The sequence below is a fragment of the Mus caroli genome, unplaced genomic scaffold, assembly GCF_978045245.1.
Source record: "Mus caroli unplaced genomic scaffold, Mus_caroli_1 scaffold_17, whole genome shotgun sequence".
NCBI classification, from domain to species: domain Eukaryota; kingdom Metazoa; phylum Chordata; class Mammalia; order Rodentia; family Muridae; genus Mus; species Mus caroli.
In genome coordinates, this window is record NW_028227272.1 from 6,421,104 (window position 1) to 6,448,644 (window position 27,541).

Below are 27,541 nucleotides of genomic sequence, written 5' to 3' on the forward strand. Positions count from 1 at the left end.
ACTCAGAACAGAGTTCTGATGTGCTGTGTGGTTGAAGACAATGCATACATTTTGGGCTGTGCTGGAGGGCTGCATGCTCTGTCGGTTTGCTTCTGATGTTGAGATCATCAGGATGCTCACTGATTTTCTGCTTGTTCTATCAATTATGAAGACAGAAGTATTAAATCTCCAGTTATAATTGTGAATTTTAAAATTCTCCTCTCAGTTCTATCATTATCCCTGTCAGTTTCGCCTCATTATTTTGAAGCTCTGCTATTGTATATATACATATTTAGACTGATAATGTCTACTTGATACATTGACTCATTTGTCATTATAAAATGACATTCTTTCTCACATAAAATGCTTGCGCTCTAAAATTCACTCAGGCTGTTATTAATGTAGCTAGTCTAGACTTTTTTTAAGTTCATATTGGTATGTATATTTCAACATTTAGAATATTTACATTCGTTTTGTTACTTGTTACCTTCATATTCACATTGTGTTTCTTCTAAGCAGCTTATAATTGGAAGCTGCTTAATCATTTCATGACCTTTCCCTTTTAAATGAGATGTTTGTGCCACTTATACTTAATGGAACCAATAGTGTAGCTGGCTTTAAATGCACCACCATGGCTTTTATTAGACATTTGTTACATTTGTTATTCTGCCCCCTTTACTCACCGTCTCTTTTCAGTCTTTACAATTATACTTTACTTATATTTTGTTTACTTATATTTTGTTAGCTATAGATATGGTTCTTCATAATTTAATGGCTTCTTTATAATCCATTGTTTCATGTTTGTTGATTATATGAAAAATCTCGTTATATTTCATTTTATATATAACATAAAAACCTCCAAATGCTATGCTTTCTTTTGCTCCCAGCTTTTGTGCAGTAGTTACTGGGTCTCTTTTACTTTTTATCAAGTTGTAAATTCCTCAAGACAGTTACTGTTTTCATTTGAAAACTCATGCAACCGCTAGAGTGATTCGTTCTTTCACAGAACTACATGGCCATGACGGGTCATTTCCATTGCAAGCATTTTCACTGTGTTACATGATCCAGTTTTCCATTTAACATTACCATCCTTCACACTAAGTGTTTCCTGGGGTGTTTCTCACAGTTTGGATATGATGCTGCTGATGAACAGTTATTCTATGTGCTAGAAACCACTATTTCACTTTCACTTTGGACAGGTATCTTCATCATGCAGAATAGCCTAGGTATCTGGACTGTCCATTATATAGGGAAATTGACATGTGCTGTTTACATTGGTTGAAAGTAGATTCTTGGAGTGAAGAGGGCTCGCTGTACCAGGCTTTTGCATGCTCATTTCAAATGCCTTTTCTAGGGGCTCTAACTCAATGACAAGAGTGGAAGATAACAGAAAGTCTGCCCTAAAATCGAAATATTGTATCCTTGAGAGTAGCCAGAAGGTAAAAGTCTCATAGGGACATCACTCATCTTTTCCCAAGCCAGTTCAGCCATGAGCTTCTGCTCACGAAGAAAAGCCGATTTGGGAACACCATATGATTGCTTCAATTTCTGCTGGAGGTTGTAAGTACGCAAGTTCATGATGTCAGCTACTTGCTACTGTTTGTTCTTTTACTCAGAAGCCTCATCTGAGGGAATGATTTGATATGCTCAGGACTCTCAAGCAGGGCCTCCAACTGATGGCTTCCAAGGGGCCCCCACGACCCTCTTCAGCTGGGTGTTTGCTCAGTTTGATGGTGGTACCTTTCCTCCACTTTGTCAATTAGTCTACATCTCTGCTGAAAGCTCAGTTTGGGTGAAGTTTTTGCTTTCTGCTGTCCCTCTGTCTGTCTGCCAGTCACTATTGCTTCCTTACATTGGCTTGTTATATACTCAGTAAACTCACTCAGTGAAAATAGAAAGCACCTCTCTCTTCACTCTCTTACTGCTCGTGGAGCCTTGTGGTTATAATCCTAGCACTCAATGGACAGACATAGGAGAGCTGAAGGTTTGAAGTCAGCCAGGCTAACTCAGTGAGAATCCATTCTAAACAAATAAGTTCTAGGCTGACATTGATTTCTTTCTTCCCTTCCAGGACATCAAAGTCCAAATTCTGTTTTAACTTTTATTGTTTTGAGTGAGAAGTCTGCTGCTGTGCCTCTGTACTTCTGTAGACAATGTCTTCTTCCTCTTGCGTTGGTCAGCTTGTTCTCAACTTCACACAGACTAGAGTTATCTGGTTAGAGAAACCTCAACTGATAAAATACCTCCATTAGATCTTCTACAGGCAGGATAGTGGTTCATTTTCTTGATTTTCTTTCTTGATCTTGGGAGACCCAGCCCACTGAGGTGAAAATGGTCCATGATCTATGACTACATAAAATGATGTCTGTGATGGTTATTTTTAGTTGTCAACTTGGCACAATCTAGAATCTCCTGGGAAGAGAGTTTCAGGGCAGACTGCCCTGAGTTATACAGGAAAGCAGACTGGGAAAGCCATGAGTGTAACCTTGAGTTCCTACTGGACTTTGCTCAGTGATGGACTCTGATGTTGGAAGTGGAAGTCTTTCTCTTTCTTCCCCCATAGCAATAGAAGGCAATAAATAAATAAATAAATAAATAAATAAATAAATAAATACATAAAAATAAAAAATATAAAATAAAGTCACCTCAGGTGCCTTTAAACTCTAGTGACTGGCAGGTAACTAACACAGATTTTAAAACATTTAATTGTAGCTTGCCTTCCTCACTATCATCTCAAGATTTGGAATCTCTTGAAATGTAAATTTACAGTTTTCTTTAACTTTGGTGGTGTGGCCATGAAGAGCATCTGAGAACAGAAGAACCTTTCCTGGTCTCTGCCATCTGAGACTGGAACTACGTGCAGGCTATGACACTCACCCAGCACTAGCGTGGGACCTGGGGGACCTGAGCTCTGGGAACCATGCTTATGTGGTAAGCACTTTAACTGATGAGGCCTCTCCTCGGTCCCATGATCATCTCTCTTGGGGATTCTTGAGGCCTTTGTATGCTTATACTCAGCCCCTTCTCCCCAACACAACAACTCTCCAAGGTGCCGGGATTCCCCATCCTTCTGCTTCAGCCTCTAACTTCTTCCTGGCACTTATGGGTGGTAAGTCACCTAGCTCATCTCTTACCTTTTTTTTTTTTGGTTTTTCGAGACAGGGTTTCTCTGTATAGCCCCGGCTATCCTGGAACTCAGTTTGTAGACCAGGCTGGCCTCGAACACAGAAATCCGCCTGCCTCTGCCTCCCAAGTACTGCGCGATTAAAGGCGTTCGCCACCACCTTCTTTTACCTAATATCCAGTGCCACAAAAATGATCACTTCACTTTGGTTCATTTTGTTTTCTCCAGTGCCTATATCATTCCACTTTGATGAGAAGTATAAGTTAATATTAGAGAAAAAAGTGTGTGTGTGTGTGTGTTTGTATTTCAATGTGTGCATGTGCTTGTGTGCATATGCATGTTGAGGTCAGAGTTCAACCCCTGGTGCCTCTCCTTGAGATCTCTCTGTGTATCTGCATTGCTGTTTTTGAGATGGGTCCTTCTCGCTGGCCTGGGGCTTACCAATTCAGTGGGGCTGGCTGGCCAGCAAGCCCCAGGCACCAACCTACTTACCTCTACAGCACTGCAGTGGAAATCTTGTGCTAACATGCCTGTTTGTTTGTTTGTCTGTTTGTTTGTTTTGTTTTGTTTTAATGTGGGTATGGGAGATTGAACTCAGGTCCTCATGTTTGCATAGCCAGCAATTTACTATCTCACCAGCCTCCGGTATGAGAAAATTTAATAAAGGTGAGCAAGACCGTTAAGTTTCTCTGATATTCCCCTAGCAGTTAAAATTTATAAATCCAAAAGTCTTTTATAGCAAATATTGAAAACTCCATAATCATAAAGCAGAAAAAAAATCAGATTTTAACTGTGTACCATGCCAAGTTAAATGATAAACTTGACTTTCCCAGCAGTGATGATTGTGCTGTGGTTACAGCAGATGCCACCGTTTCCCACCATTGAACAGCTGTCATAGCATGGCAGAAAAGCAGGGCACCCACTGTCCTCCCTTAGAAGAAAATCCATGAGTAAACACTCTCTTGGGTTGGGGAGTTGTGCTTTGGGAGTTTACTGAGCTTCTGACTTAGGGTAAGCCAAGCTCAGCATGAACAATTGGAATTTTCAGTTAAGTGAAAATGGTTCATGATCTATGGCTACATAAAATGATGTCTGTGATGGTTATTTTCAATTGTCAACTTGGCACAGTCTAGAGTCTCCTGGGAAGAGAGTTTCAGTGAGGATTGTCTAGATCACATTTGCCTGTGGACCTATATATAGAGAATTGTTTAAATTGCGTTAATTGGGGTAGGAAGACCTACCACTGTGGGCGGCACCATTCCCTAGGCATAGGATCCTGGACTGTATTAGAGTGGAAAAAACAAGATGAGCACAAGCCAGCAAGCACAATGATCTTCAAGTGTGAGATCTGCTTCAAGCACCTGCTGCCTTCACACACACACACACACACACACACACACACACACACACACACACACATGCATGCACCACCCACACCACTGTCATGGAGCTGTGAGTCTAATAAACTCTTTCTCCTGGGAGCTGCTCTAATCAGGGTGTATTATCACAGCACCAGGAAGACGAGACAGTCTCTTAATCTCAGATGATTGTGACCCAGAAAACCCTCAACAAGACCTCTAAGGGCCACTAACTCCCTAATCTCACCTAGTAGTCTATGGTAAGAGGAAACCAGACACCAGCTGTCCCTTTTGTGGTTTCTCCAGCAGCTTAGGTGGGAATATTTGTGTAATGCAATGCTGTTAGTATAGATTTAAAGCAGAGCCAGGCTGCCCCGACTTGGTTTCCTAACCTCAGAATAACGCTCCCTAGAAGCAAGAGATCAAGCTTCTTGTGTGGACACAGGGTAAAGCACATGCCACTGATCGTGTGCAGTAAGGACCAGAGCTGCGAGTCTCTGAACTTACAGGAGAAGCCAATGGTGGCCAACCCATAGTTCCAGCACCCAGGAGGTATGTGGAGAAGATGAATCTACAGAGCATGAGAGAGAGCCAGAGTGGCTGAAACCAAGAGTCTGGGGTTCAGCAGGAGACCCTGCCTTGATATATGACACTGGGTGTGATCAGTGAGACACCAGCATCAATCTAAAGCCTCCACATGCACAGCCTCCTACACATAGGCGAGCACGAACACTTAGACACCACACACATGCACACATGCAAACTCAAACAACAGAAAACTTCTGGTCATTGCTCCTGGGAATCTGCCAGGGATAGGGTCATTCTGTATTTGTATAAGGGCCTTGGGTAATGATCATCAATACTTAAACAATGGTAAAGTAATAGAATGTGTGTGTGTGTGTGTGTGTGTGTGTGTGTGTGTGTTCAGATACACATGTGCACAAGCACGTGAAAGCTAAGGTACAACCTTGATGGTCATTCCTCTGTCAGTATCGACTTTTTTTTTTTTGAGACAGAGTTTCCGTTGCCCTGGAGCCCACCTGACCTGGCTGGGCAGCTCACCTGACTGAGTAGGGACTTGCTCTCTGCCTCTCCAGCACTGGGGTTACAAGTACACACCACCATGCCTGGCTTCTTTAAAACTGTGGGCTCTACTGTGCAAACTCAGACCCTCATGCTTCTGAAACAAGCATGTCACATACTGAGCCATCTTCCTAGCACATTTTTCTTCAAATAAAATGCTTTGAAAAGCCAAAGCTAATATGAATGAGGGAAGTCTGAGGGAGCTGAGGTCCCCTGGGGAGGTCCTTCCTGGCTAATAATGTCAGCCTTTCCAAACTTCTATCGAGCATCACCAAACAGGAACATCAGATCACTGCTCCCAGTTCTTTGTCCATCTCAAGGTAAGTCACACAGTGTTTGTAAAACACTAAAAGTCCTTTTTATGTATATGTATGTTTTGCCTTCATGAATGCTTGTATACCATTTGCATGTCTGATGCTCTTGGAGGACAGAAAAAAACCACTGGATCCCCTGAAACTGGTGGTGAGGTTGTGAACAGTCACGTGGGTGCTGGGAATCAAACCTGGGTTTGTTCCAAGAGCAACAAGTGCTCTAAACTGCTGAGTCATCTTTCCCTCTCCAGCACTCTTAATCACAGGGTCTTACATAAGAATGCACACAAAGGGGAAGTGAGAGAATCAGGACACAGGGAAAGTTGCAGCCATAGAAAACATATAGTGAGATGTAAAATGATAACAACAAAAACCTAAATTTGGATTCAAGTACCAAAAGCTGTGTGTCTTTTGTGAAGTTAGATAACATCTCTGGTCCTGTTTCTTCATCTGAAATATGATGATGATGATGATGATGATGATGATGATGCTAGAGAGGTATTCTGTCCAGAGGTATCTCTCATCCTTAACAGAAATCATATATATTTTAAGATGTCTTGCCTTACATAAAGCATATTGGCTTTGCGGAATGTCCAGCCCTGTCCCCGCAACAAAGGATGCTCTGACTCAATTTCACTGTCTCCTGTAAGCCTTCTCAGTGGCTGAGTGAGGAAACCAGGATCAAACCACCAGATAAATGTGAACAAAACTTATCTCAGATGTTGTTCACAAAAAACTTAAAAAGCAATAATGATGATGATGATGATGAAAAAATCCAACTACAGAGGAAAGGAGGTTCTCACAAAAGAGTGTCATTAGACAATGATCCTGAACCTTGATCACACTGTGCCTGAAGTCCACGCATGTTTGGGATTCTGTTATGTGAAAAAACTTCCTTATATGGATTGAATTAAAATTATTGTTGCCGGAAGAAGGAAACACTTTGACTCACATGTGAAAATTAAAGGTAATACGTTAGAGCTTACCAGCACATAGGGAGCAGTCAGTGCATGCTGGTTATATGGTTAGGACACAGTCACACCCCTATTACATCATATTTTAAGATCCATATTCTTACTTAATGGAACATATGCAATGAAGTCTCCCCATTTCCCTCCAAGTGGAAGGATGTATTAATTAAATTTTTAGAGGTTCTTTGTATTACTAGTGGTAAAAGTATAAAGAAATGAGCATATTTCTTCAAGAGCTGTTTACTATCCTTTGGGAAACTATATGGATTATTTCCGTGGCTGGCCAAGACGTCATGAAATGAGGTGAATCTCGGGAAACCGAGATGACTTGGACAACACACCAGACCTCAGCAGAACTGTCAGCTCATTCACCAAACTTCAAGGCCTGGGTAGAAATGTGGCTGGTCTCCTCTGCCCACGCACAACACAGCAGGTGTCATTGGGCCTGACAGCGAGTCTTCCATTTCTGGGATCCACGCCAGACTTTGGGTCACCAGGAACTGGACAAGGGCTCAGAGACACCTGCAGAAGGCACCATCCAAGTGATACAAGAAGAGGGAGGGAGAAGCCAGGGCAAAGGCAGAAAACAGGTGAGGAGACCCAGCCTGGCTCTCTAGCTCCCCCACCCGGCTGGGATAGGGAGGGTCTCCACCATGAATAGGAAGAGGTGCAGAGACCAGGACAGGTCCAGGATACCCACCCAAGGGCACCGTGCACACTGCCTCTTTGCCCATATTTTTCCATAGAAAGGATCTTTAATGTGACCACTTCATGGCGTGTCAGTTACTTTCCAAACTACTTCCACATGGAAGCAAAGCCAGAGATTGTTTTCCTCTCCTGAACCTCATCCCCCTCATCCCCTCCAGTTCCGCAGCCTCCCTCTCACGTCCTCATCAATCCAGATTAAGAATGTGGCTTGCCACCTGCATCCTAGCTCAGGCTCCATATGCCTAGCTCAGGCTCTGTCGGTAAGATACGGGGTTGGCTGCCTATGACTCAAAGGGCTGAGATGAGCCGTCTGATAGTTCGCCGCATGGGACTTTTTATTTTCTCCAAGTATTGATCGAAGCTCCTGCTGTGACTCTGCAAGGTTGCAGTGAGCCAAGATATGTCAGCAGTGGCCACAGTCATGACATCTTTGAAAGAGTCCCAGTACCTGCCTCTATGTGGAGCAGGTACTCGGTGCTACAAGATAACCACCAGGCTCCTCCACAGCATCAAACACGGGGCCAGAATCTCCTGTGAGGAGGGGCAGCTGGAAGCCACAACGCAACATTTCTCCCCTCCTTCTCAGGAATGAATGTGAAGGCGCATGTTAATTTGAGCCGACATCCTCTTTGGATTTTTCATTTTCCCATAAGTGATTGTATTGGTTATCTTTCTTATTGCTATTCACAAATACCTACTAAGTAGCCTCTTACAGTAGCAAAAGGTTATTTTGGCTTTCAGTTTAAGGACACTGTCCATTATGGCAGGGAAGAAACTTGGACATCTGGTCACACAGATCACAGTGAGGAGACAGACAGCAGACAGAAAATAAGGCCAGGCTATTAAATCTTAATAAGGCTCCTCCTCCTGAAGGCTCCACAACCCTCCCAAACAGTGTGGGTCCCCAGCAGCTGGAGAGCCATTGTATACAAGCTTATAGGGAACATTTTACACTCAAAACAGAACAGAAACTTCACTCAATTTGGGGACTGCAAAAGCCATCGATAATCTCAAAGCCCAAGAATTGTATTTTTTGGTGTGAATACAGTCTCTCCTCTTGAATTGCCTACTTGAGATTTCCACTTGAATCCTTCAAAAGCATATTCAGTTCAACATGTCTGAAATGTACATATCTCTGCTTCTTACCCACCCCACAATGTTTCTTTGTCAGCTTCTTGTGTTTAGTAAAAGACGTGACCATCCACCCAGCTGCGCAAGTCTAAAATGCTTTTCTCTTCATTATGTCATACTCGTCCATCAGTGCTGGTTACCTTGGTACCCAGTGAGCACTAAGCGAATCACTTCCTTTTAGAAGCTTGGCTGGAACTCCTCTAAGGTGCCATCCCTGCCATTGCCTCCTGGCTGGTCTCCCTGTTTATACACTGAGACCTCCCACTCCCAATATGCACTCTACCAGCCGGCCCCCAAGTAATGAAGGTAGTACTTGTATTTACTATATCTCCTCACTGAGCTGGGCCACAGCAAGCATCACTATATATTATTGAATGACAGTATCTCCAGTACTCCACCCTAAAGGACAGGAACCCATATGTCTCCTTTGCTAAGTGTGTGCTGGTTCCAAGACTTACATCTGGCCTTAGGCAAATCTGAAGAGTATTTGTCCTCTTGTGTGACCCTCCCCCACCAATAACCCAAGCCACCTAACCAAGGTAAAGGCGCAGCCAACTGCTGCTTCTTCTGAGTTGCCAACATCAAGTTTCCACCATTTGTCGAGCTATTCACTGGATGCCAATTGGAAATGATTGACTGGCATTGCGGGGTTGGCATACGGTGCTTTTGACTTCCAGCCAGAAGAGAGAAGGCTGGGTTCCAGGAAGGACGGCACAGACAGCAGCGTGCCGAGGCAAGGCTGCTGACTAAGCTCCGGGACTGGATACCCAGAGCACTCAACCCACCCCTCCTGGGTCCAGCAAGACCCAGGAGGGAGGCAACATCAAGAAGTGTACCCTGCAAAGTACCGACTGTAACCCTGGGTGTTTGGCTGAGAAGTTCACACGCGTGTCATCGGCACCACCTTCCCCACGGATGCTTCGGTTGGTCTCACGTTTGCAAATAAGGAGACGGAGAAGTTAAGCCACTTGCCCAGGAGAGGCAGGGCACTGTTTAGAGATCTACATTCTACAGTCAGAGCCTGCTGCAGAATACCTTGTCTCAGTTTGGCATCTGCCCCTGTGTTCTCTCATTACTTCTCTCCTTTGCTGACTTACTCTGAGCCACACTTCCTGTCCCTGAATTAAGGGTCCCCATCAACAGAAACAGCAGAGGCCCACAGGATACTGTGTTCTCTGGGGTAGCTAGTGCATTGCCAGAAATGTTTGTGCAGCAAATGCTGATCCCACTGATAAATATTTGCAAAGAGTTATCGCATTCACCCAGGGAAGCTTGAGTGCCGTCAAGCTTGGAGAATCAACCAAGCAGGATCTTTTATTGGCATTTTAAAAGAAACCAACAGTGAGAACTCTGATTATCAAATAAAAACACGCCAAGCAGGTTTAGTGCAGTCTGTCAGTGGGCCATTAAACCTGGAACCTTTTTTTGTTCCACTTCCTTAGACCGCATCAAGGGTAAGTATTAGTGTTACCTGGACACGGGTTAAACTCAGGACCACTCTGACTCTTTCCCCTTTCCTGTTAGGGGAACTTGCAGTGCTCTTGCTTTGAGCAGAAGCCTGATTTCCAGGGTCAGGTAGTTGATAGAAGAGATGCTCAGATAAGGTTCTTTCAAATATGAATCCATAAAAGCAGGAGAGGGTGTTTCTCCCCTTCCTTTGTGCTAGAGATGTACCCAAGTGCTTCCAATGCAGTGAATTCTTCACATTCCACTGCAGCAACTAAAAAAAGCAGCCACACGACATAGGGTGTAAGGCAGTCATTATCAAATAAAGCCTGAGGCTGGACCCATCCATAGTTAAAAGTGGTTCATGGTCTTGCACGGGATTCACATTCAGTTCCCAGCACCCAGATCACACAGCTCATAACAACTTATGAATCTAGATCCAGGGGATGTGACACACTCTTCTGGCCTCCACTGGTACCTGTCTGTACTCATGTGCACACGCTCTCACACAAAACACAGGCACAAGATGAAAAGAGAAAGTAAGTCCTAAAAAAGTGAAACTGGGACATGCAGCTGTGTTGAAGTTTGGTCTGTTGTTATGTGTTGGAATGCTAAACACTGGCCCCCAGGCCTGGTTGCCCCGGGGATGAGAGAATCTGTGTGCACACAAGTATGCTGTGTAACTTTGTTCCCACTCTCACAGTTATCTTTGATTGGTGAATAAAGATGCCTACAGACAACAGCTGGGCAGAAGACATGTAGGTGAGGTCGGGGCTTCTTGGCTTGGGGTCTGAGGAAGGACCAGGTGGAAAGACACCACGGGAAAAGGGATCATGAGAACTGGCCATGTGGGCTGACTGGGGAGTAGGAACAGCCTACGGGACATGGGAAATCATACTGATGGGGAAATAGATTCTAATAGCACAGAGGGTGAATATCTGCCCAGCTCTAATGCTTTAAAGACTTATTATAAATATAAGGTTGTGTGTCTTTTATCTGGAAACTGAATGACCAAAAGCTGAGTAGAAGCCCCCTCCCCAGTTGAGATTATCTACTACAACAAAGTGGCCAACCAACATGGGGCAAGAACTCACTTTTAACAAAGTTGCTTTCAGATTTCTGGATAAAAAACACACCCCGTTTATATTTATAATAAGTCTTTAAAGCACCAGGATGGGCAGGTCTGGCATCTCTCTCCCCTGCTTTGTGCATAGCTTGCAGCTTGACCAGTATAAATTGCAGGAATGACTGTAGAAAGCTGTGATCACTTGATGAATCTTCGTGGATGTCAGGTACTGGTCAGGAACCACACTAATGGGTCTGCATGTAAAGGGCCATTTAATTATGCTAAGATAAAAAGATAATATGCACACACATGCACACAAGTACGAGAGAGAGAGAGAGAGAGAGAGAGAGAGAGAGAGAGAGAGAGAGAGAGAGAGAGAGAAAGAGAGAGAGAATGTGTGTATGTATGCACGAGAAAGAAAGAGGCGATAAACTGGGGCAGAGCTGTCCAACCTCAGGAGAAAGCTGGTGTTCAGAGTGGATAGTATGTTACGTTTGGTGGGTTTGTAATACACTCAAAGTCAAACCTGCTCCACACACAGTGCAATCACAGGATCTTTCCCACCATGGCAAGATTTTACCAGAAAAGCACTCAATCTCCTTTTAAAGTCTTCTGTTTCCCTAAGTCTAAAAGGTGTCCCCCTACCAATTTGATAGACTGGCCACACATACATGGCCATTCACCAGATCAACACATATGTGTACATCACAGCAGAAATACAACTCTCTCCATCCCATAAAACCACAGAACCACAATCCAAACTGGGGCAGGGACTTCATCTGGGGAATGACACAGGGGTTAAAGGGCAGAGCTTTGATTGCCAACAGAATGAATTTTAAAACTATCAAAAAGTAGCCTGGAAACTGCCGCATGGCTGGATTCTCTGTCTTCATGAAAAGCTGTGCTCAGTATGCATGCTTGTTCCTCCCGTGCCTCCGCTCTAGCCAGCTGGACTTAACTACGCCCTGCACCACTTCCCAGGACCTAACAGAAGACAAAGGTCAAAGCAATCCTCCCTGGATCCCCGAGGCCTGCTGTGGTCTCTGGCTTCCTCCACCTACAGACAACTAGAGCTAGCGCACCAAAGGCTCGCACTGCTTCTTGCAGTGTGGGCAAACAGTTTTGCGGGCTGTGGTGAGTAGAGTCACCTGCTTCACGCGCAACCTTATTCCTTCGGGTGTACAGGCAAAGAATCTCTGGTCAGAATTGCTTGAGGCTGCAAGGATTGTGGTTTTCAGAGTTCTTCAAATTTGGCAACATTTGTGTAGGCATGGACACTGTGCTCTCTCTCTCTCCTCAAAGATGACCTTGAACTCCTGATTCCCTTGCCTCTACTTCTCAAATCTGTAGTTAGAGATGTTCTCCACCACCAAACATAGTGTGTGCTACACAGGATTGCCTACATGCTAAAGAAGCACTGCAGCAACTGAGCTACAGCCCCAGCCTCCTTTATGTTCCTTAAACACGAAGCCTGAAAACAATTGTATACTTTTAGTGTTCCCAAGAGAGTCGGCATGGAATGTTCCGCTTGTGGCATCCTATCTGCACTCAAAGTTTTGAATTTAGAGCATTTGAGATTTTGTGTTTTCAGGCTAGGGCTGCTCAACTTATAACAGCATCCATTTATAACCTGCATGTCCATATGCCAGGCACTAGCCAAACAGGCACACGTCTTCCTTCTCTCCATATGACATCTAAGACAGGAGATGTGGAAGAGTTGAGAGGCTCTCCCAAAGCTGTCGGTCTGGAGTTGCTCGCACTGGGGACTCCAACCATAGCAGCCTGACTCCAGGGAACACACTCCTAACTGTGTGGCCTCCCTGGCTGCTCTTGAATGGGACAGGGCTTTGGCACAGAACTGAGATGAACAGACTGAGATCCAAACCAGCAAAACAGGTCATGGCTTGCCTTTACAATCCTGGGAGTTACGTGTGCTATGCTCCGTGCTTGGTGAAGGAACAGATGTTTAATAACTTTGCAGTAGCAAGGAAGAGGTTGCATAACATGGCTCAGCTATTTTTGAACTTTGGAAAATGCTGACTGTTCCTTTCAAAGTGTCTTCTATAAAACTAGGAATATTAAAACATGAACAAAAATTTCCCCATTCTCTACACCCCACCGTCTGAAATGACAAAGACAGAAACAGGTCTAGGGTAAGTTCCAGATTACTCTACACCCTGCTCGCTGCCCCCTCCACCCCATGGACAACAGTGCATCATCCCAACACCCTAACTGCAGGAACTCTAAGATAACCTTGGGGACTGCAGAGTCAGGGCTGGGATAGCACCAAGGGGGTCTCAGTTAGACAAAGCAGTTCATGGTGAGTCTTCCTAAGATCCAGGTGTGAATTCAGCTGCAACTGTCTGTCAAACTAAGGAAAGCTATCTGTCCTCAAGATGCTTTGCCAATTAAGACTTCATTCAGCTTTAAATGTATTGGAATAGTAAAATGAAGCAAGGGACCACCAACTTCAGAGTCTCGAGTACCACTGAGCAGACTCATATACTGGGTTCAGCCTTATCTGCCCACTGACTGGATGCCAGATCCTGTCCTTATCAACAGTCTAAATACCCATCAGCTGGGGATGACTAGATAGAAGATGAAGCATGGGCTTAGCAGAATGCAAAATGGCGGCTGAGATGAATACACTGGAATTCCATTATCTTCCCAGCATTCTTGAAAATGCAAGGTTAAAGCCAAGCAGATTGGAATGCATTAGGTGTCACTAGGGTGCCTTGAAATAAAACTGGACTAGGCATGTGGCTGTACAGGCATCTTTAGTGAAAATACATCAGCACACACACAGATCACATATGTACTAAACTCACTGTAGGAGTTTCCTTTCCTATGCAAGATTGAAGAGGGTTGAGACCGGGGCTTCTACACTCTCACTAATGCACTGTTTGTTTCTAAATGTTCAAAGAAATGTGACACACTTTCCCTGTTCTATGTTGTGAATAATGGGTTGAGCATATTATCATATTCTGTACCATTCACTGTCTTTTTCATTATTTGAGAAAGGAAGAATTCTTGAGCTAGCATGGAGGCTCAGTGTGAAAAGGCACATGCTGCCAAGCCTGAAGACCCGAATTCAACTCCTGGAAGCCATGCAAAAAAGGAAAGAATAAGCTCCAAGAAAGCTGACCTGAATATGTGTACACAATGACACACACACACACACACACAGAGAGAGAGAGAGAGAGAGAGAGAGAGAGAGAGAGAGAGAGAGAGAGAGAGAGAGTAAATAAACAGAGTTGAGTTCTTGTACCCAGAGTTTGCTTTGTGGCAAATTCTCCCACTTTTCAACAGACTATATGGTCTTTGAGGACAGAAGTCACACTTAACTCTACTGCATATTCCAGGAGCCCACACAAATCTGCTAGGTATGAGGAATGATGGCTGAGACCCAGAAGGATGCAGTTCCTCAATTCTTCTGAGTTACTGTCTTTAGGGTGTCTCCAACTCTCAGACAAGGGCATCTCAGAGAGGCACCACTCTTTCCTTGCTGGGGTGCATGTGAGGGAAGAGGAATGTGGCCAGGAGAGAAGGATGGGTCACTGTGAGCCTCCACCCAGCCTGGGTGTGCACCACCACCCATATGTGGATGGGAAGACATTTCATGCCCGGGAGCCCTGGACAACAGACTAGTCTGCTTGGTGTGTTGCTTCTCTGGGGCAGAAATGACATTCTAAAGGCTGAGTTGTTCTAAGGTAAAGCCCGTGGAGCTGGCACAGTGGCACTTCACAGACTGGGGGTGCTTTGTTCTCTCCTTAAGGAATGGAGTCTGGGGTGGTTCCAGGGAAGGATCTGAATGTCTTGGCAATTATCCTTCCAAAATTCCTTTTCCTATATATATTACATTTCAATTGCCTCGCAATTGAGTTATGTTTCCCACAAAATAATAGATTTCTAAATCTGCCAGCTGCAGGGCACAGCTTATTAAAGCCAGTAAGAATTCATTAGCCCCGCCCTGTCTCAGGGCTGGTATTGAGCCTGGCATCCTAAGAAACTTCTGTGCTTCACACTGAATTATCTGAATTCTTTCCTGATATTTGAACAATTATTTAGGATGGTAAAAGTGGATATGTAGAAACAGGATTGGGGGGCATTGTTAAAAGAGCTCGATGTCTGAATTCAGCAGGCCATTTTCCTTGGGTGTGTGTTAGTTGTGAAGAAGTACATCCTGGACTGGGAAAAAGTCTCAGAGGATAAAGACACTGGTCTCACAATTGGAGCACTTATGTTCAGTTTCCCAGACCCCACATAAAAGCAGGACACAGTGTAAAGATCTCAATCCCAGTGACAGGAAAAAAGGAGGGTGGAGCCAGGACTGTGCAAAAGGGTTTCAGCCTGGCGCAGCAGTGAGACAATAATGACGACACTGTCTCCAACAAGGTAAAAGGGGGGTGATTGACAGCTATATGTACACACACACACACACACACACACACACACACACACACACACAAGTACACTTGTGTTTCAGAGGTAAACTCTGAAAGGGAACAGACTCCAACTCACAGTCTTCAGAGATGTTTTAGAATGGCTGTACTCTGCAGGGAACCAACATGCTCTGCTAACCGCAATCAGTCTTCAACAGGGCCATACCTCATTCATAACTCCAATGCTTATTGAATGGTCAGCAGGTGTGAGCACATAAAAAGCATCACTTTTCGCACATCATATTCCCTCCTTACATACTCAGGACAACTGCTAAGAACTCTGGTTCTCATAAAACTGCCCCCAGCCCAGAACTAGCAGCAGCATCCGGGAACTTGTTAGAATACAAGTTCTACAAGGTCACTGCAGGTGTACTAATAAAATGGAAATTCCTAGAGCCTGTGGTAGAGCCTTTCCAGATAGTTCAATGCATGCTAACAGTGGACCACCTAGAACAGGAGCTGTTATTATCACTTTATAACAAGCACTTGAGACCCAGAAAGAGAAGGTGATTGTCCACTGCTCTGTAGAATGTGAAAGAGATGGGATTTGAACATGGTCAGTACCACTCCCTCCGCAGCCCAGCCTTTAATCACAGAGCTATGCTGCTCATTGTGTGGGAACTGAAGCATAGCTTACATCATCAAACATTAGGCAAAAACATGAAGAATGGGTGTCTGAATAATAATTCTAAATCTTAGCAGCTGAGCCATAATGATGGACCACAAAGAATAATGATGCTTCCAAGATACATAAAATCTAACTTAAATATCCACCATGATTGGACAGTTAAATAAATTATGCTACCGCCATGCAGCAGAATGGAATGTGGCTTTAAGACTGATGATTGCCAAGCTCTTCAATGACCTACAAAAACACTTGGAATATAAGAAGAAAAGAAATTCTCAGTCAGGAACCAGAAGCATCAGTGTGGACAATTCTCCCAAATCAGGCGGTGCTGCTGAGGATGTGGGTGGTTGGATGATTCCACAGCTGTTGGCGTGAACACAAACTGGTGCCATTGCTTTGCAGAAGAGTTTGGCAATGGGTATTTATGCACACATCTGGCCCCCAAATCCCACCTCTTAGAACCAGCCTAGACACGTAAGTGCATACAGCAAAAAGAGGCAGGTTTAACACTGCGACTGAGCTTCTAGTGGGAAAAAAAATTTGAAAAAAAAAAAAAAGAATTCTCTTGAATGTTAAGAATAAATAAACAAATGATGGTATATGAATATGGAAGAGTGTGGTATAGATATTGCAAAGATTTACCTGACATATAAATAGATGATAGATAGATAGATAGATAGATAGATAGATAGATAGATAGATAGATAATTGATATGAAACAGGGAGGAAGATAGAGAGACAAAAGAAAACTCTTAAGTGGATATTCTACAAGGTGTGTTACTGAGTAAAGAAAATAAAAGCAAGTTGCAGAGAGCAGCTGAAATCTATCAGTATTAGCCAGGCATTATAGCATTGCTTGTAACATGAACAGTCAGGAGCCTGAGTTGTGAGATGAAGGGCCAGCCTGAGCTACATAACAAATTCCAAAATAGTCATGGCTCTATGATGAAACTCTGACTCAAAATCAGAATTATATTACTCATTATTTTTAAAGTGAGATGGGAAGAGAAGAAAAGAGAAATGAGCATAAAATCAAAACAAAACTCCCTCCAAGTAAATCCATGCATTGTGTATGTGATGTCTACACTTTCACCGATGACTGTGAACCCAAACTCTCATAGCAACAAAACTCTGACCCATCTTTGGGAGACAATCAAAGAACTCTCTCTTACTGGTGCAGAGTGTGTAGCGGGGTCTCCGGCTTCTCTGTCTGTCCGTAGCAGCTGGCCTTGGCCTCAGGAATGTAGGAGAATTTCTCCAACATGGAAGATGCGGCAGTGGTTAAGATCCCAAGACCGTCTCTCACTCTTGCCTCCAGGCTGTAGTCCCAGTCGTCGTAAGAGACTGAAATGAGACCCGATGGAAACTCTTTGGGGATGAGCTCTGTGTTCCCAGAGACCAAACTGGGGACAATCCAGAAGAAATCGTAGCCGGTGAGGCCAAGGGAGCGAGCCTCGCTCAGGATGAGGACAGCCTCATCCTTGGAGCTGTAGAGCAGGATGACAGAGGAATGGATCTTCTTCAGCTGGACCTGTGTCTTGGCATCCTCAAAAGAGGTGTCTAGTGTGATCACGTTCTGCATATCCCAGCCCACAAAGCTGTTGTCCACTGTTGTCTTGATGAAGCTGATGAAGTCTCTGTAGCCAGGGAAGATGGTGGTGACCAGGGAGAAGACATGCCAGTCATAATCCTGCATGATCTTCAGCATAACCGTGGCTTGCTGCTGGATGGATGCTCCAAACTGGAAGAACGTGGATGTCGGATCCTGCCAAGAAAGAAGACAGAGACGCAGAGCGTGAGGCCAGAGGCAGTCGCTATGCAGTGATCTGTCTTTATTGACTTAGAGCTGCCCTTTCTAGAAAGCAGAGAAAAACATCAGCTCATTCAGAAATATTTCTGAAGAACTGGACTCGGGGAATGGCTCACCTGGCAAAGGGCATGTCATGCAGTCACAAGTATTTGTGCTTGATTCTCAGAAGTCACATTTAAAAAGAGAGACAGGTGGATCCCTGAAGCTTGCTGGCCAACCATCCAAGCCTACATGGCAAGTTACAAGCTAGTAAAAGACTGTTTAAAAGCAAGGTAGAACGCTCCAGAGGAACAATACCTAAGGCTTCTCTCTAGTTTCCACACACATATGTACATACATATGTGCCAATGTGTGCGCTGGCACACACATGAATATATATACACATGAACTCATGCATGCACATACACATACATACACACAAATAATAAAAATTAAACCCTTCTGAGATGTTCCAGGCTCCACAGCAGGCACAGAAAATGAAGGCTTGAAAAGATTCATGCTCAGAAGCCCATGGCCGGCACAAGGAAGGATATCATCTATTTTGTTCAAGCATCATGTACTCTCGTTCTCCTCTAGATTCCATCTCCCCTGCCCTTTCTGACCACCCATTTTCAATAACACCAATTTGGTCTAGTCCTTGGGGTAATGAAGCCAACAGAGACAATGGAGCATCATGAAGTATGAGGAAGTTCAAGAGAGCACAGTTGGGAGTTCCTGGACTCAGCCATTCCTGAAGCCATCTTCCTTAGATCACCAGCTAAACAAGCCATGCAGTTGCTGTGTTTATATGAGCTAGTGCAAGTGGTGCTTCTGTGCCTTCAGCTTAGTCTGCCCCATCTTACAACACAGACAGTGATCTATGTGACCATCAACAGGTTCAATTGGCAAGCATTTGTAGAACACATTGCTGTGTGCTTTAGATCTTAGCAAGAGACCATAATTCCTGGGACAGGCCCGGCAGAATCTCTGCTTTCAGAGATGCAAGGAAAACTTGGAAAAGAACAGTTTCTGTGAACAGGAGACTGAGAGAGACCTGTGGGCATGTAGAATAGAGGTGAGGGAGGGGGAAACAGGTGGGCATGCCATGAGATATATGTTTGAGTACTACAGACAAAGGGAAACTGAGGATCAAAATGGTCACCAAATATCCAAGCCTAGGTGAGTCCAGGGAACACCACATGATAGTCTCCCTTCTATCTCCAGCCACAGCCCTCTTGGCATCATTTACAATCAGAACATTGTGGATGCATATGTATCCATAGTTACTGTGCTGCACGATGACAACTCATGGGTGCTGAAGTGATGGCTCAGCTGGTAAAGTGTCTACCTTGCAAGCATGACAACAGGAATGCATGGCTCTGTTTGTCTATCTGCCTGTCTGTTTGTTTGTTTCCTTTAAAGCTTAGCATGTGGCATGTACCTGCAATCATAGTGGTGGTGAGGTGGAGACAGGAGGATTCCTGGAGCTCACTGGCTGGCCAGTTCAACCTAGTTGGTCTCTCAAAAGCTAAGGTAAATGGCTCCTGGAGAAGAATGCTAAGGCTTTTCTCTGACCTCTAAATGCATGTGTACATATGTATGCCTGAGCACACATGTGTCCATGTGTCCAACAAATGCCAACTCAATAAAAGATGCACTGTGCCACCACCAAAGTGGTGCATGACCAATGCTGGCACCACTGTGTGTGATTCTTCTGGACCTAAAAGACTTGCCAAAGTGCTCTTCTCTTACTATAACCACATTTCCATTTTCTCCTCTTGTGTACACTCATGTGTGTGTGTGTTTGAGTGATTCCATTCACATCTTTCAAAGCAATACTTTGTAGCTACTAATGACAATTTTTTCCATCTTGTTTTCTTGATCTTAGTGGCCAATGAGTTATGTATGTTTCTTGGAAACACTACTCTTTCTGGAAGGCATGGGTTTGGTGGATTACTTCACTGCAACATGACCTGAAGGCAAAGAGGAGAAATGGGAATAAATAAATGGTTTCTGGGCTCCTTCCAATATTACAGTTCTATGAATTTTACATAATTAAATCAATTAAAATGGGTAATGGATTTAAAGACTCGGGGAATTATCTTTTTCCCTACTGTAGCATTTGGAGAAATCCAATATTCTTGAATTGATGGATCATTTTTTTTCAGTCACATCTCAACAAGACTGTGAGCTCTCCAAGGACAGAGAAGCTGTTGTCCTTATCACTATCCCCACAGTGGGCAGGAGCCTTGGCCCAGGGCACACCAGGGAGTGGAGGACAAGGACATGCATGAGTAGATGTGGCCATAGAAGAATGTCCTTGGGTTACAGAGGATGCTCAAATGGGGATAGGTTAGTATCTGAGATTGTATGCTTTGTGGATCCTTAATGTCACGTTCAATGCAAGACCTTTAACACCACTACCTATTCCAAGAACTCACTCCTCCAATGGAAGCCCCAAATGCATACCTATTTATGAGCATGTGTATATCTGCATATGTGCATGCATTTGTATGTACGTGAATGTGGAGGCCAGAGGACAAACTCAGGTGCCATTCCTCAAGTGCTAACTACCTTATTTTTTTTCTAATTTTTATTTTTTTATTTGTAATGGATGAGTGGCTGAGTGTTTGCAAGCCATAGTGCATGTGTGGAGGTCATAGCAGCAGTTCCAGAGTGAAGGATAGGGCCCCATGAGCCTCTCCCCTTTCCTTGACTGGGACAGGAAAAATCACTGACTTTACTACTGAGGCAACTGGAGTCTAAGCCCACGATCACAAAGAAGACCCTCATTCATCTTAGTGGATCTCGAAACAAAAGGAATAGACATGAACATGAGACAGAAGTTTGTGGGAAATGAGAAAGGTAGAGAACAGGGTAGGAAAATGGGGTGAGAGTAGTCAGTACGCATGACATACATGTGTGTAGTCAATATGCATGACATACACATGTGAAATTGTTAAATAAATAAACAATTCTTTGAGACAACCACAGAAGCACACATTTTGGAACAGCTACCATGGATGGAGAAATGGAGATTAATATGCTAGATGTGGCTGGAATTTGGAATCCTAAAGGGTCCTTACTAACTCTGTGCAGTACATTGTTTTTTGGGTTTTTCCCCCACATTTTTTATTAGATATTTTCTTCATTTACGTTTCAAATGCTATCCCAAAAGTCCCCTATACCCTCCCCCCACCCTGCTCCCCTACCCACTCACTCCCACTTCTTGGCCCTGGCATTCCCCTGTACTGGGGTATATAAAGTTTGCTAGACCAAGGGGCCTCTCTTCCCAGTGATGGCTGACTAGGCCATCTTCTGCTACATATGCAGCTAGAGACATGAGCTCTGGGGGTATTGATTAGTTCATATTGCTGTTCCACCTAGAGGGTTACAGACCCCTTCAGATCTTGGGTACTTTCTTTAGCTCCTATATTGGAGGCCCTGTTTTCCATCCTATAGATGACTGTGAGCATCCACTTCTGTATTTGCCAGGCACTAGCAAAGCCTCACAGGAGACAGCTATATCAGGGTCCTTTCAGCAAAATCTTGCTGGCGTATGCAATAGTGTCTGCATTTGGTGGCTGATTATGGGATGGACCCCCAGGTGGGGCAGTCTCTGGATGGTCCATCCTTTCGTCTTAGCTCCAAACTTTGCCTCTGCAACTCCTTCCATGGATATTTTATTCCGTATTCTAGGGAGGAATGAAGCTCAACACTTTGGTCTTCCTTCTTGATTTTCTTGTGTTTTGGAAGTTGTATCTTGGGTATTCTAGGTTTCTGGGCTAATATCCACTTATCAATGAGTGCATATCAAGTGACTTCTTTTGTGATTGGGTTACCTCACTCAGGATGATATCCTCCAGATACATCCATTTGCCCAAGAATTTCATAAATTCATTGTTTTTAATAGCTAAGTAGTACTCTATTGTTACATCACCAGAGTGATTGTGAGATGCCCCATACACAAACGAGAGCTGTACTGATGCAGACCTGCCTTGTACTTCCTAGATGGAAAAGGTTGTGCCTGTACTATGATCTTCATGGAGAAAGATAATCACAGAGCACAGCTCAGCAGCCCAGGGCCAGCACAGCACTGGCCACCCATGGAAAAGTCTGTGCAGAACACTGACCTGGAACTTCCTCTTCTGATCTTAGACACTCTAGCACAAGCTTCTTTCAGACCTTCCATTTTTGCTGGAATCTTAAAAGGGTGACAAAGCTTGTGTGTTGGAGGCTTGTGTGTTGTTGTGTGTATTGTATTACCAAATACAATAGCATTAAGTCAGAGTTAGGGCCTTCAGGAAACAACTGTTTCAGAGCTATGACATCATGATAAACTTCTCTGTCAAGAGTTTATAACTTATTGGGCTGTTGGAAACTCTAAGAGGAGGTCTAACTGTAAGAAGTAAGTCACTGCGAGCATACTCTTGGAGGGCATAATTTGTCCCTGGTCCATCCCCTCCCCTCATTTGTTTCCTGTATACCAGGATTCGAGTGATTTATTCCATGCATGCTCTCTGTTATCATATTCTTTCACTTCAACCCAGGCCTAGGAATAATGGAGGCAAGTAATCAGAGGCTGAAAGCCCCAAACTACGAACCTAAATAAACCTTCCCTTATTCGAATTGCTTTTGGTCAAAGCAATAGTAAGCTGACCACCACAGTAGCATTCACACCCTGTCTGCAGTGAATAGATCACAGTGAACCTTTGGGGTCAGACTGCCAAGTTACAAACTTATCTAGATGCCCCTGGGAAAAGTCGCTCAATCTTACTAAGCCTGACTTTCCTCAACTGGATAATAGGTGTAGGTATAAAAATCAAAGAGTCTGGAGATGTGGCTCAGGGTATAAACTGCTTGCCATGCAAGTGTAAAGATATAGTCTGAATCCCTGTAGCCCACATACATCCAAGCACAGGGTATACATTTGTAACCGCAGTGTTTCTCCAGTGAGCCTCAACACAGGGGAGAGGAGGATCCTTTGACTTGCAGGCTAGCTAGCCTGCTGTATGCATTGAAGAGACATGCAACATGATATCCTCTCTCTAACAAGGTGGAAGGCAAAGCTTAGCACCTGAGGTTTTCCTCTGAATCTATACACTCTGATTCATATATGTCCTCCCACTCACACATACAAATAATCCATATATTAGACATCTATACAAATATACAGATATATTATGCACAGCTCTAGATGGGCAGAGATTCTTCCAACATGCCAAGCGATCCACTCCTGTGCTTTCTTGTTGTCAATAGTGTCTCTCTGCTGGTGGGCTGTAAGAATTAGGTAACCTACCCCACCCCATACTGAACTATCCAATGCCCTGAGGTCAGATACCAAGCATTCAGTAAATAGGAGACAAGGAGATTTACACAGGGGTCAAGACTCATTGTTATGTCACAGCAAGAAACGGCGTTTCCTCTACTCCAAAGTTCTCTGGTGGCCTTGAAGTGCCTCAACAGCTCAGACTATTCATAGTTCCACTGCAGGACAGTCAACAATGGCTGTGATAGCCTACTGCCTTAAGTACAGACTCCTTCCTGCATCTTTATGTACACCAGTCAAGATTCCATGTTAGCATATTGTGGATTCTAGAACCTTTCAGACCCAAATTCACATCCTGACTCTATGATAACTAGGCATGTCGCTCTGGGGAAGTACTTAATCTTCCTGGGTTTGAGGGTTTTGTCGTTGGTTGTTTGTTGGCTTTTGGCTTTTGGTGTTTGTTTATTTGTATTCCTGAAGATGAACAAAATGAACTGAGAAGAGTCAGGGTGACCTCTCTCTGCTTCTTGATTCCCAGTCTGTTTCTTTCTCTTCACTGGCTGTACTGTGAACTGCATGGGAACTGCCAAAAACCTTATGGTCTCTACCCTAGCTCATAGCCTGGGTTTTCCAGATCCATTGGCATCTGCTTTCAAATCCAGATCACACTGCAAATCAGCACATGCCCTCTGAGTCAGGAGCCTTCATTCCGAGTGGGACAGGATGGCCAAGCTCACTGTATCCATATTGTACTACAGAGAGAGTAATCAGCACCAGCGCCCTACACAGGCACGTTTATCCATTACTCTGTTGATTGACACCTAGGCTGCCTCCACAATGTGGCTGTTGTGACAACCACAGACATGGATGAGCAGGTGTCTCTGTCCTGTTCTGATCCAAAGTCCTTTGTGTGTATTTCCAATAATCTACACCACGTTTTCATTTCTGCCTGGTATACTACACTCCACCTTCAAAACTACTGAGGACTAGGCATGTATCCCTGGAGTAGACTTGGCCTTGGTCTAACATGCGTGAAGCCCTAAATTCACTCCTCAGAACTACCCTCTACCCAACCCCCCCCCCACACTACTCTATACCAAAGACATTAGACATCCTTCAGAAAGACAGAAATAAGGAGACATTTGCAATACAATTGCAGAATGAGGCTCACATTTAGTCTTGACGGTTTTTGTCTATAGTGATTTTATGGACTGGCAGAAGGCAATGGGAAATTTGGCTACACGCCCAGGAGGGAACAGATACGCCAAATGGTCCAGTCTTCCAAGTTCCCACTTCCTGCCTTGATGGTAGAGGTGGTCCCTCCTGCACTCATCTCCTTCCCCCAGCCCCCGTCATTGCTTGTACACTCAGGGCCCAGAAGGTCTGTCTCTGACCACCTCTGGCACTCTGGTTCTTGGCTTGCTTTGCCTGTGCAGTCAGAAAAGGGAAACAGATCTCACACGCCCACTGTGGCTCTGTGGCAAAAGCAGCTCTCTCCTGAAGCTCACTCACTATAGAACAAACTGTTTCAAACATAGCAAGGGAGGCAGGGGCATTCAGGATGCTAGGTTTCTGTTCTGGACCGTGTTTCCATCCCGTGCCGTGTGAGGTCTCATCCCATCAGATCTAACACATTTAATCCTGTTCTGGAATGTTCCAGAGATACTGAGCGCCCATGGAGACATGTGATTCATGGGTCCAGAATTGATGATTTAGTAGATTCAAATAATTCTACTCACCTACTTACCAAGGTTATAAACCCTCATGTTTGCTTTGATCCTAACCACTCAGAAGACGAGGGCAACACAACAGTATTTACAAATGGTGCTTCTCCTGATCTCCAAGATTCTCATGGTCCCATGATAACAGCTTGGTTATTGCAAGATCCATCCAATGCTCTGTGTACACACATCAGTGGCTCTCATCCCTAGCTGTGCATCATCATCACATGTAGAGTTATCTTTAAAACAAATGAAATGACAACAACAGCAGCACCACCAACAACAACAAAAACACCATGCTGCTGGACCTGCGCCAGTCTAATAAAGATACAGTTCCTATGACTAGGTTATCAGAATAAGGAAGCCAAATCTTTTTTTGTCCTCTGGCTTATCTCAATTGCAGGATTAATTTTACTCCACTAGCATCTTTTCAGAGACTAGAAATATGCCTGTCACACAGAAAGAGCTACATAAGTATGTGGTGAGCCAGAGGCCTGCCCCCAGGAAGAAGGCGTGAATGATCATTGCTATCAATTCTACAGCCATCTCTGTACCTTTTCTTCTGCTTCTTGACAGGGTAGGCATGGCTGGGCATGTTCAGGCCTGGCAGCAAAGATGCAGAGACACAATTGGGAAGTTGTTCTCTGAGGGGACTGTCCCAGTGATCCCTGGTATTTGTAATTGATCTCCTAGTGGATCAACTGAGGTTTTCAATGGATTTTATCTCCATCTCTGTGGATAGAAGGAAAACGTCAAGACACTGCTCAGCCTTCAACATTGGCCAGAGGATGTTTTTCTGCAGTGGGTAGTGGTTGAGCCACAACTGGTCACAGTGCTGAGAGTAACTGCCACCAAGGTTCAGAGAACATTTCAGAAGACACTGAGATTATGATGTAAGACCTGGCAGAGGAGTCACGTGAGATGCTGTCTTCTGGACATGGAATGACCATTACACTCATGAACTCACAACAGCTGTTACACACACAAGGCCAAAACAGTCAAAACTCCAGCACTGATGAGGGACTTGTTCTCCAGGCCCACCCTTACTGAAGAGTTATTTGCAGATAATGGCTGCTGGGGTGGGGAATTCTTTTCTAAGGGTGTGGTCACTGGTAGGATCCAGGTTGCTGTGGATGGACTCATCCCTGTGTACATATGGGGCAGAACTGATTTGACTTCATAAGATATCAAAGGGAGGAGAAGGGAGAGGGAGAAGGAAGAGGAGGAGGAGGAGGAGAAGGGGGGGAGGAGTGAAGAAGGAGGAGGCATAAAGTTAAAAGAGGAGACATTAGGTAGATATGGGAAAATGTGGAAAGGAGAATTAAGAAGCATATATAACATTTTATTACATACAGGTATTAAATTCTCAAAGAATAAAATAAATAAGGTTTTTAAACTTTACGAGAGTAAAGATTCAGATAAGAGCATAGGACATGTATGAACAAGTCCCATTGGAGAATCTTCTTACCTCCCCTCCCCCTCTTCCACTACCATCACATCTGTCCTCTTTCTCCTCCTCCTCCTGTTCTTTCTCCTCTTCCTCCTCCTCTTCCTCCTCCTCCTCCTCCTCCATCACATCTGTCCTCTTTCTCCTCAGTGTCATCACCACAGCCATTGTCACAGCTCAGTGTATCAATAATGGGAAGCACTGTTACTGTCCCCATATCCCTATATCCCAGATTTCCAAACAGGCTCCAAACATGAGTGTAATAAAATCCATCTAAAAGAGTACATGGCAGAGCAGAGGGTCAAGATCAGGCCATCTCTCAACTCAGCATCTAAAGGTTTTGCTCCCTTGAAACACTGCTTCCTTCCAGGTATCCAGAACAGAGAGGTGTACACCAACTCCCTCTTGAGGCATTTACCCAGCAAAGAAGATTCCCAAGAAACTGGAAAGAAAACCTGACAATTGTAGATCGTTTAATCATCCGTTGGTTCAATGAGGAAACTGAAATAAGGGAGGAATGAAATCACATCCAAGTGTCATATCCTAAAATGATACTATCCCATCATCACAACTGCCAAATTCTACTTCAAGATACCCTGACTCATCAGACCGGTCTATGATCTGAATCCAGCCCTCCAGTTCATTTCTGCTAGGAAAAAAAGAATGTCCCTTCCCATGCTGACTCCTGCAGCCAACCACCACCCAAGCTGGGGGGTGGGCAGCCATTGCTTCTTAATCCCCCCAGGGGTTATTTCTTTTGGCTCTCCTGGTTGTACCTGCCTGCCATCAGAGGCTTGGTAGATCTCTGTCAGACCACAGGGGTTAAATTCCCTCTGGGATTCTCCAGAGCTTGCTTGGCTCAACCACCCCTCCACTAGCTGCTGCTCCTGCCATTCTATAGTTCACACAGGAGCATGGGTCCCCTCCCATGCCTACTGAAAATGGTTTCCTGGTTCCCACAGCTTCAGAACAAGATTGAGCTTCACAACTGCCCCATTGTAAGCATTCAGGACTCAGTATCTATTACAGTGTCTGGGGGGTTAGGTACAATTAGGTTAGGGGTCTGAT

The 27,541-nt window shown here is 44.3% G+C and overlaps 1 protein-coding gene across 1 annotated transcript in view; it reads right to left on the reverse strand.

The window, feature by feature from the left end:
• Grin2a (glutamate ionotropic receptor NMDA type subunit 2A) overlaps positions 1-27,541 on the reverse strand; it is a 434,479-nt gene that overhangs the window by 188,852 nt on the left and 218,086 nt on the right. The window contains exon 4 of the mRNA XM_021184964.3: positions 17,420-18,012. Within this exon, the coding sequence (XP_021040623.1) occupies positions 17,420-18,012 (593 nt within the window). The remainder of the gene's footprint in view (positions 1-17,419; positions 18,013-27,541) is intronic.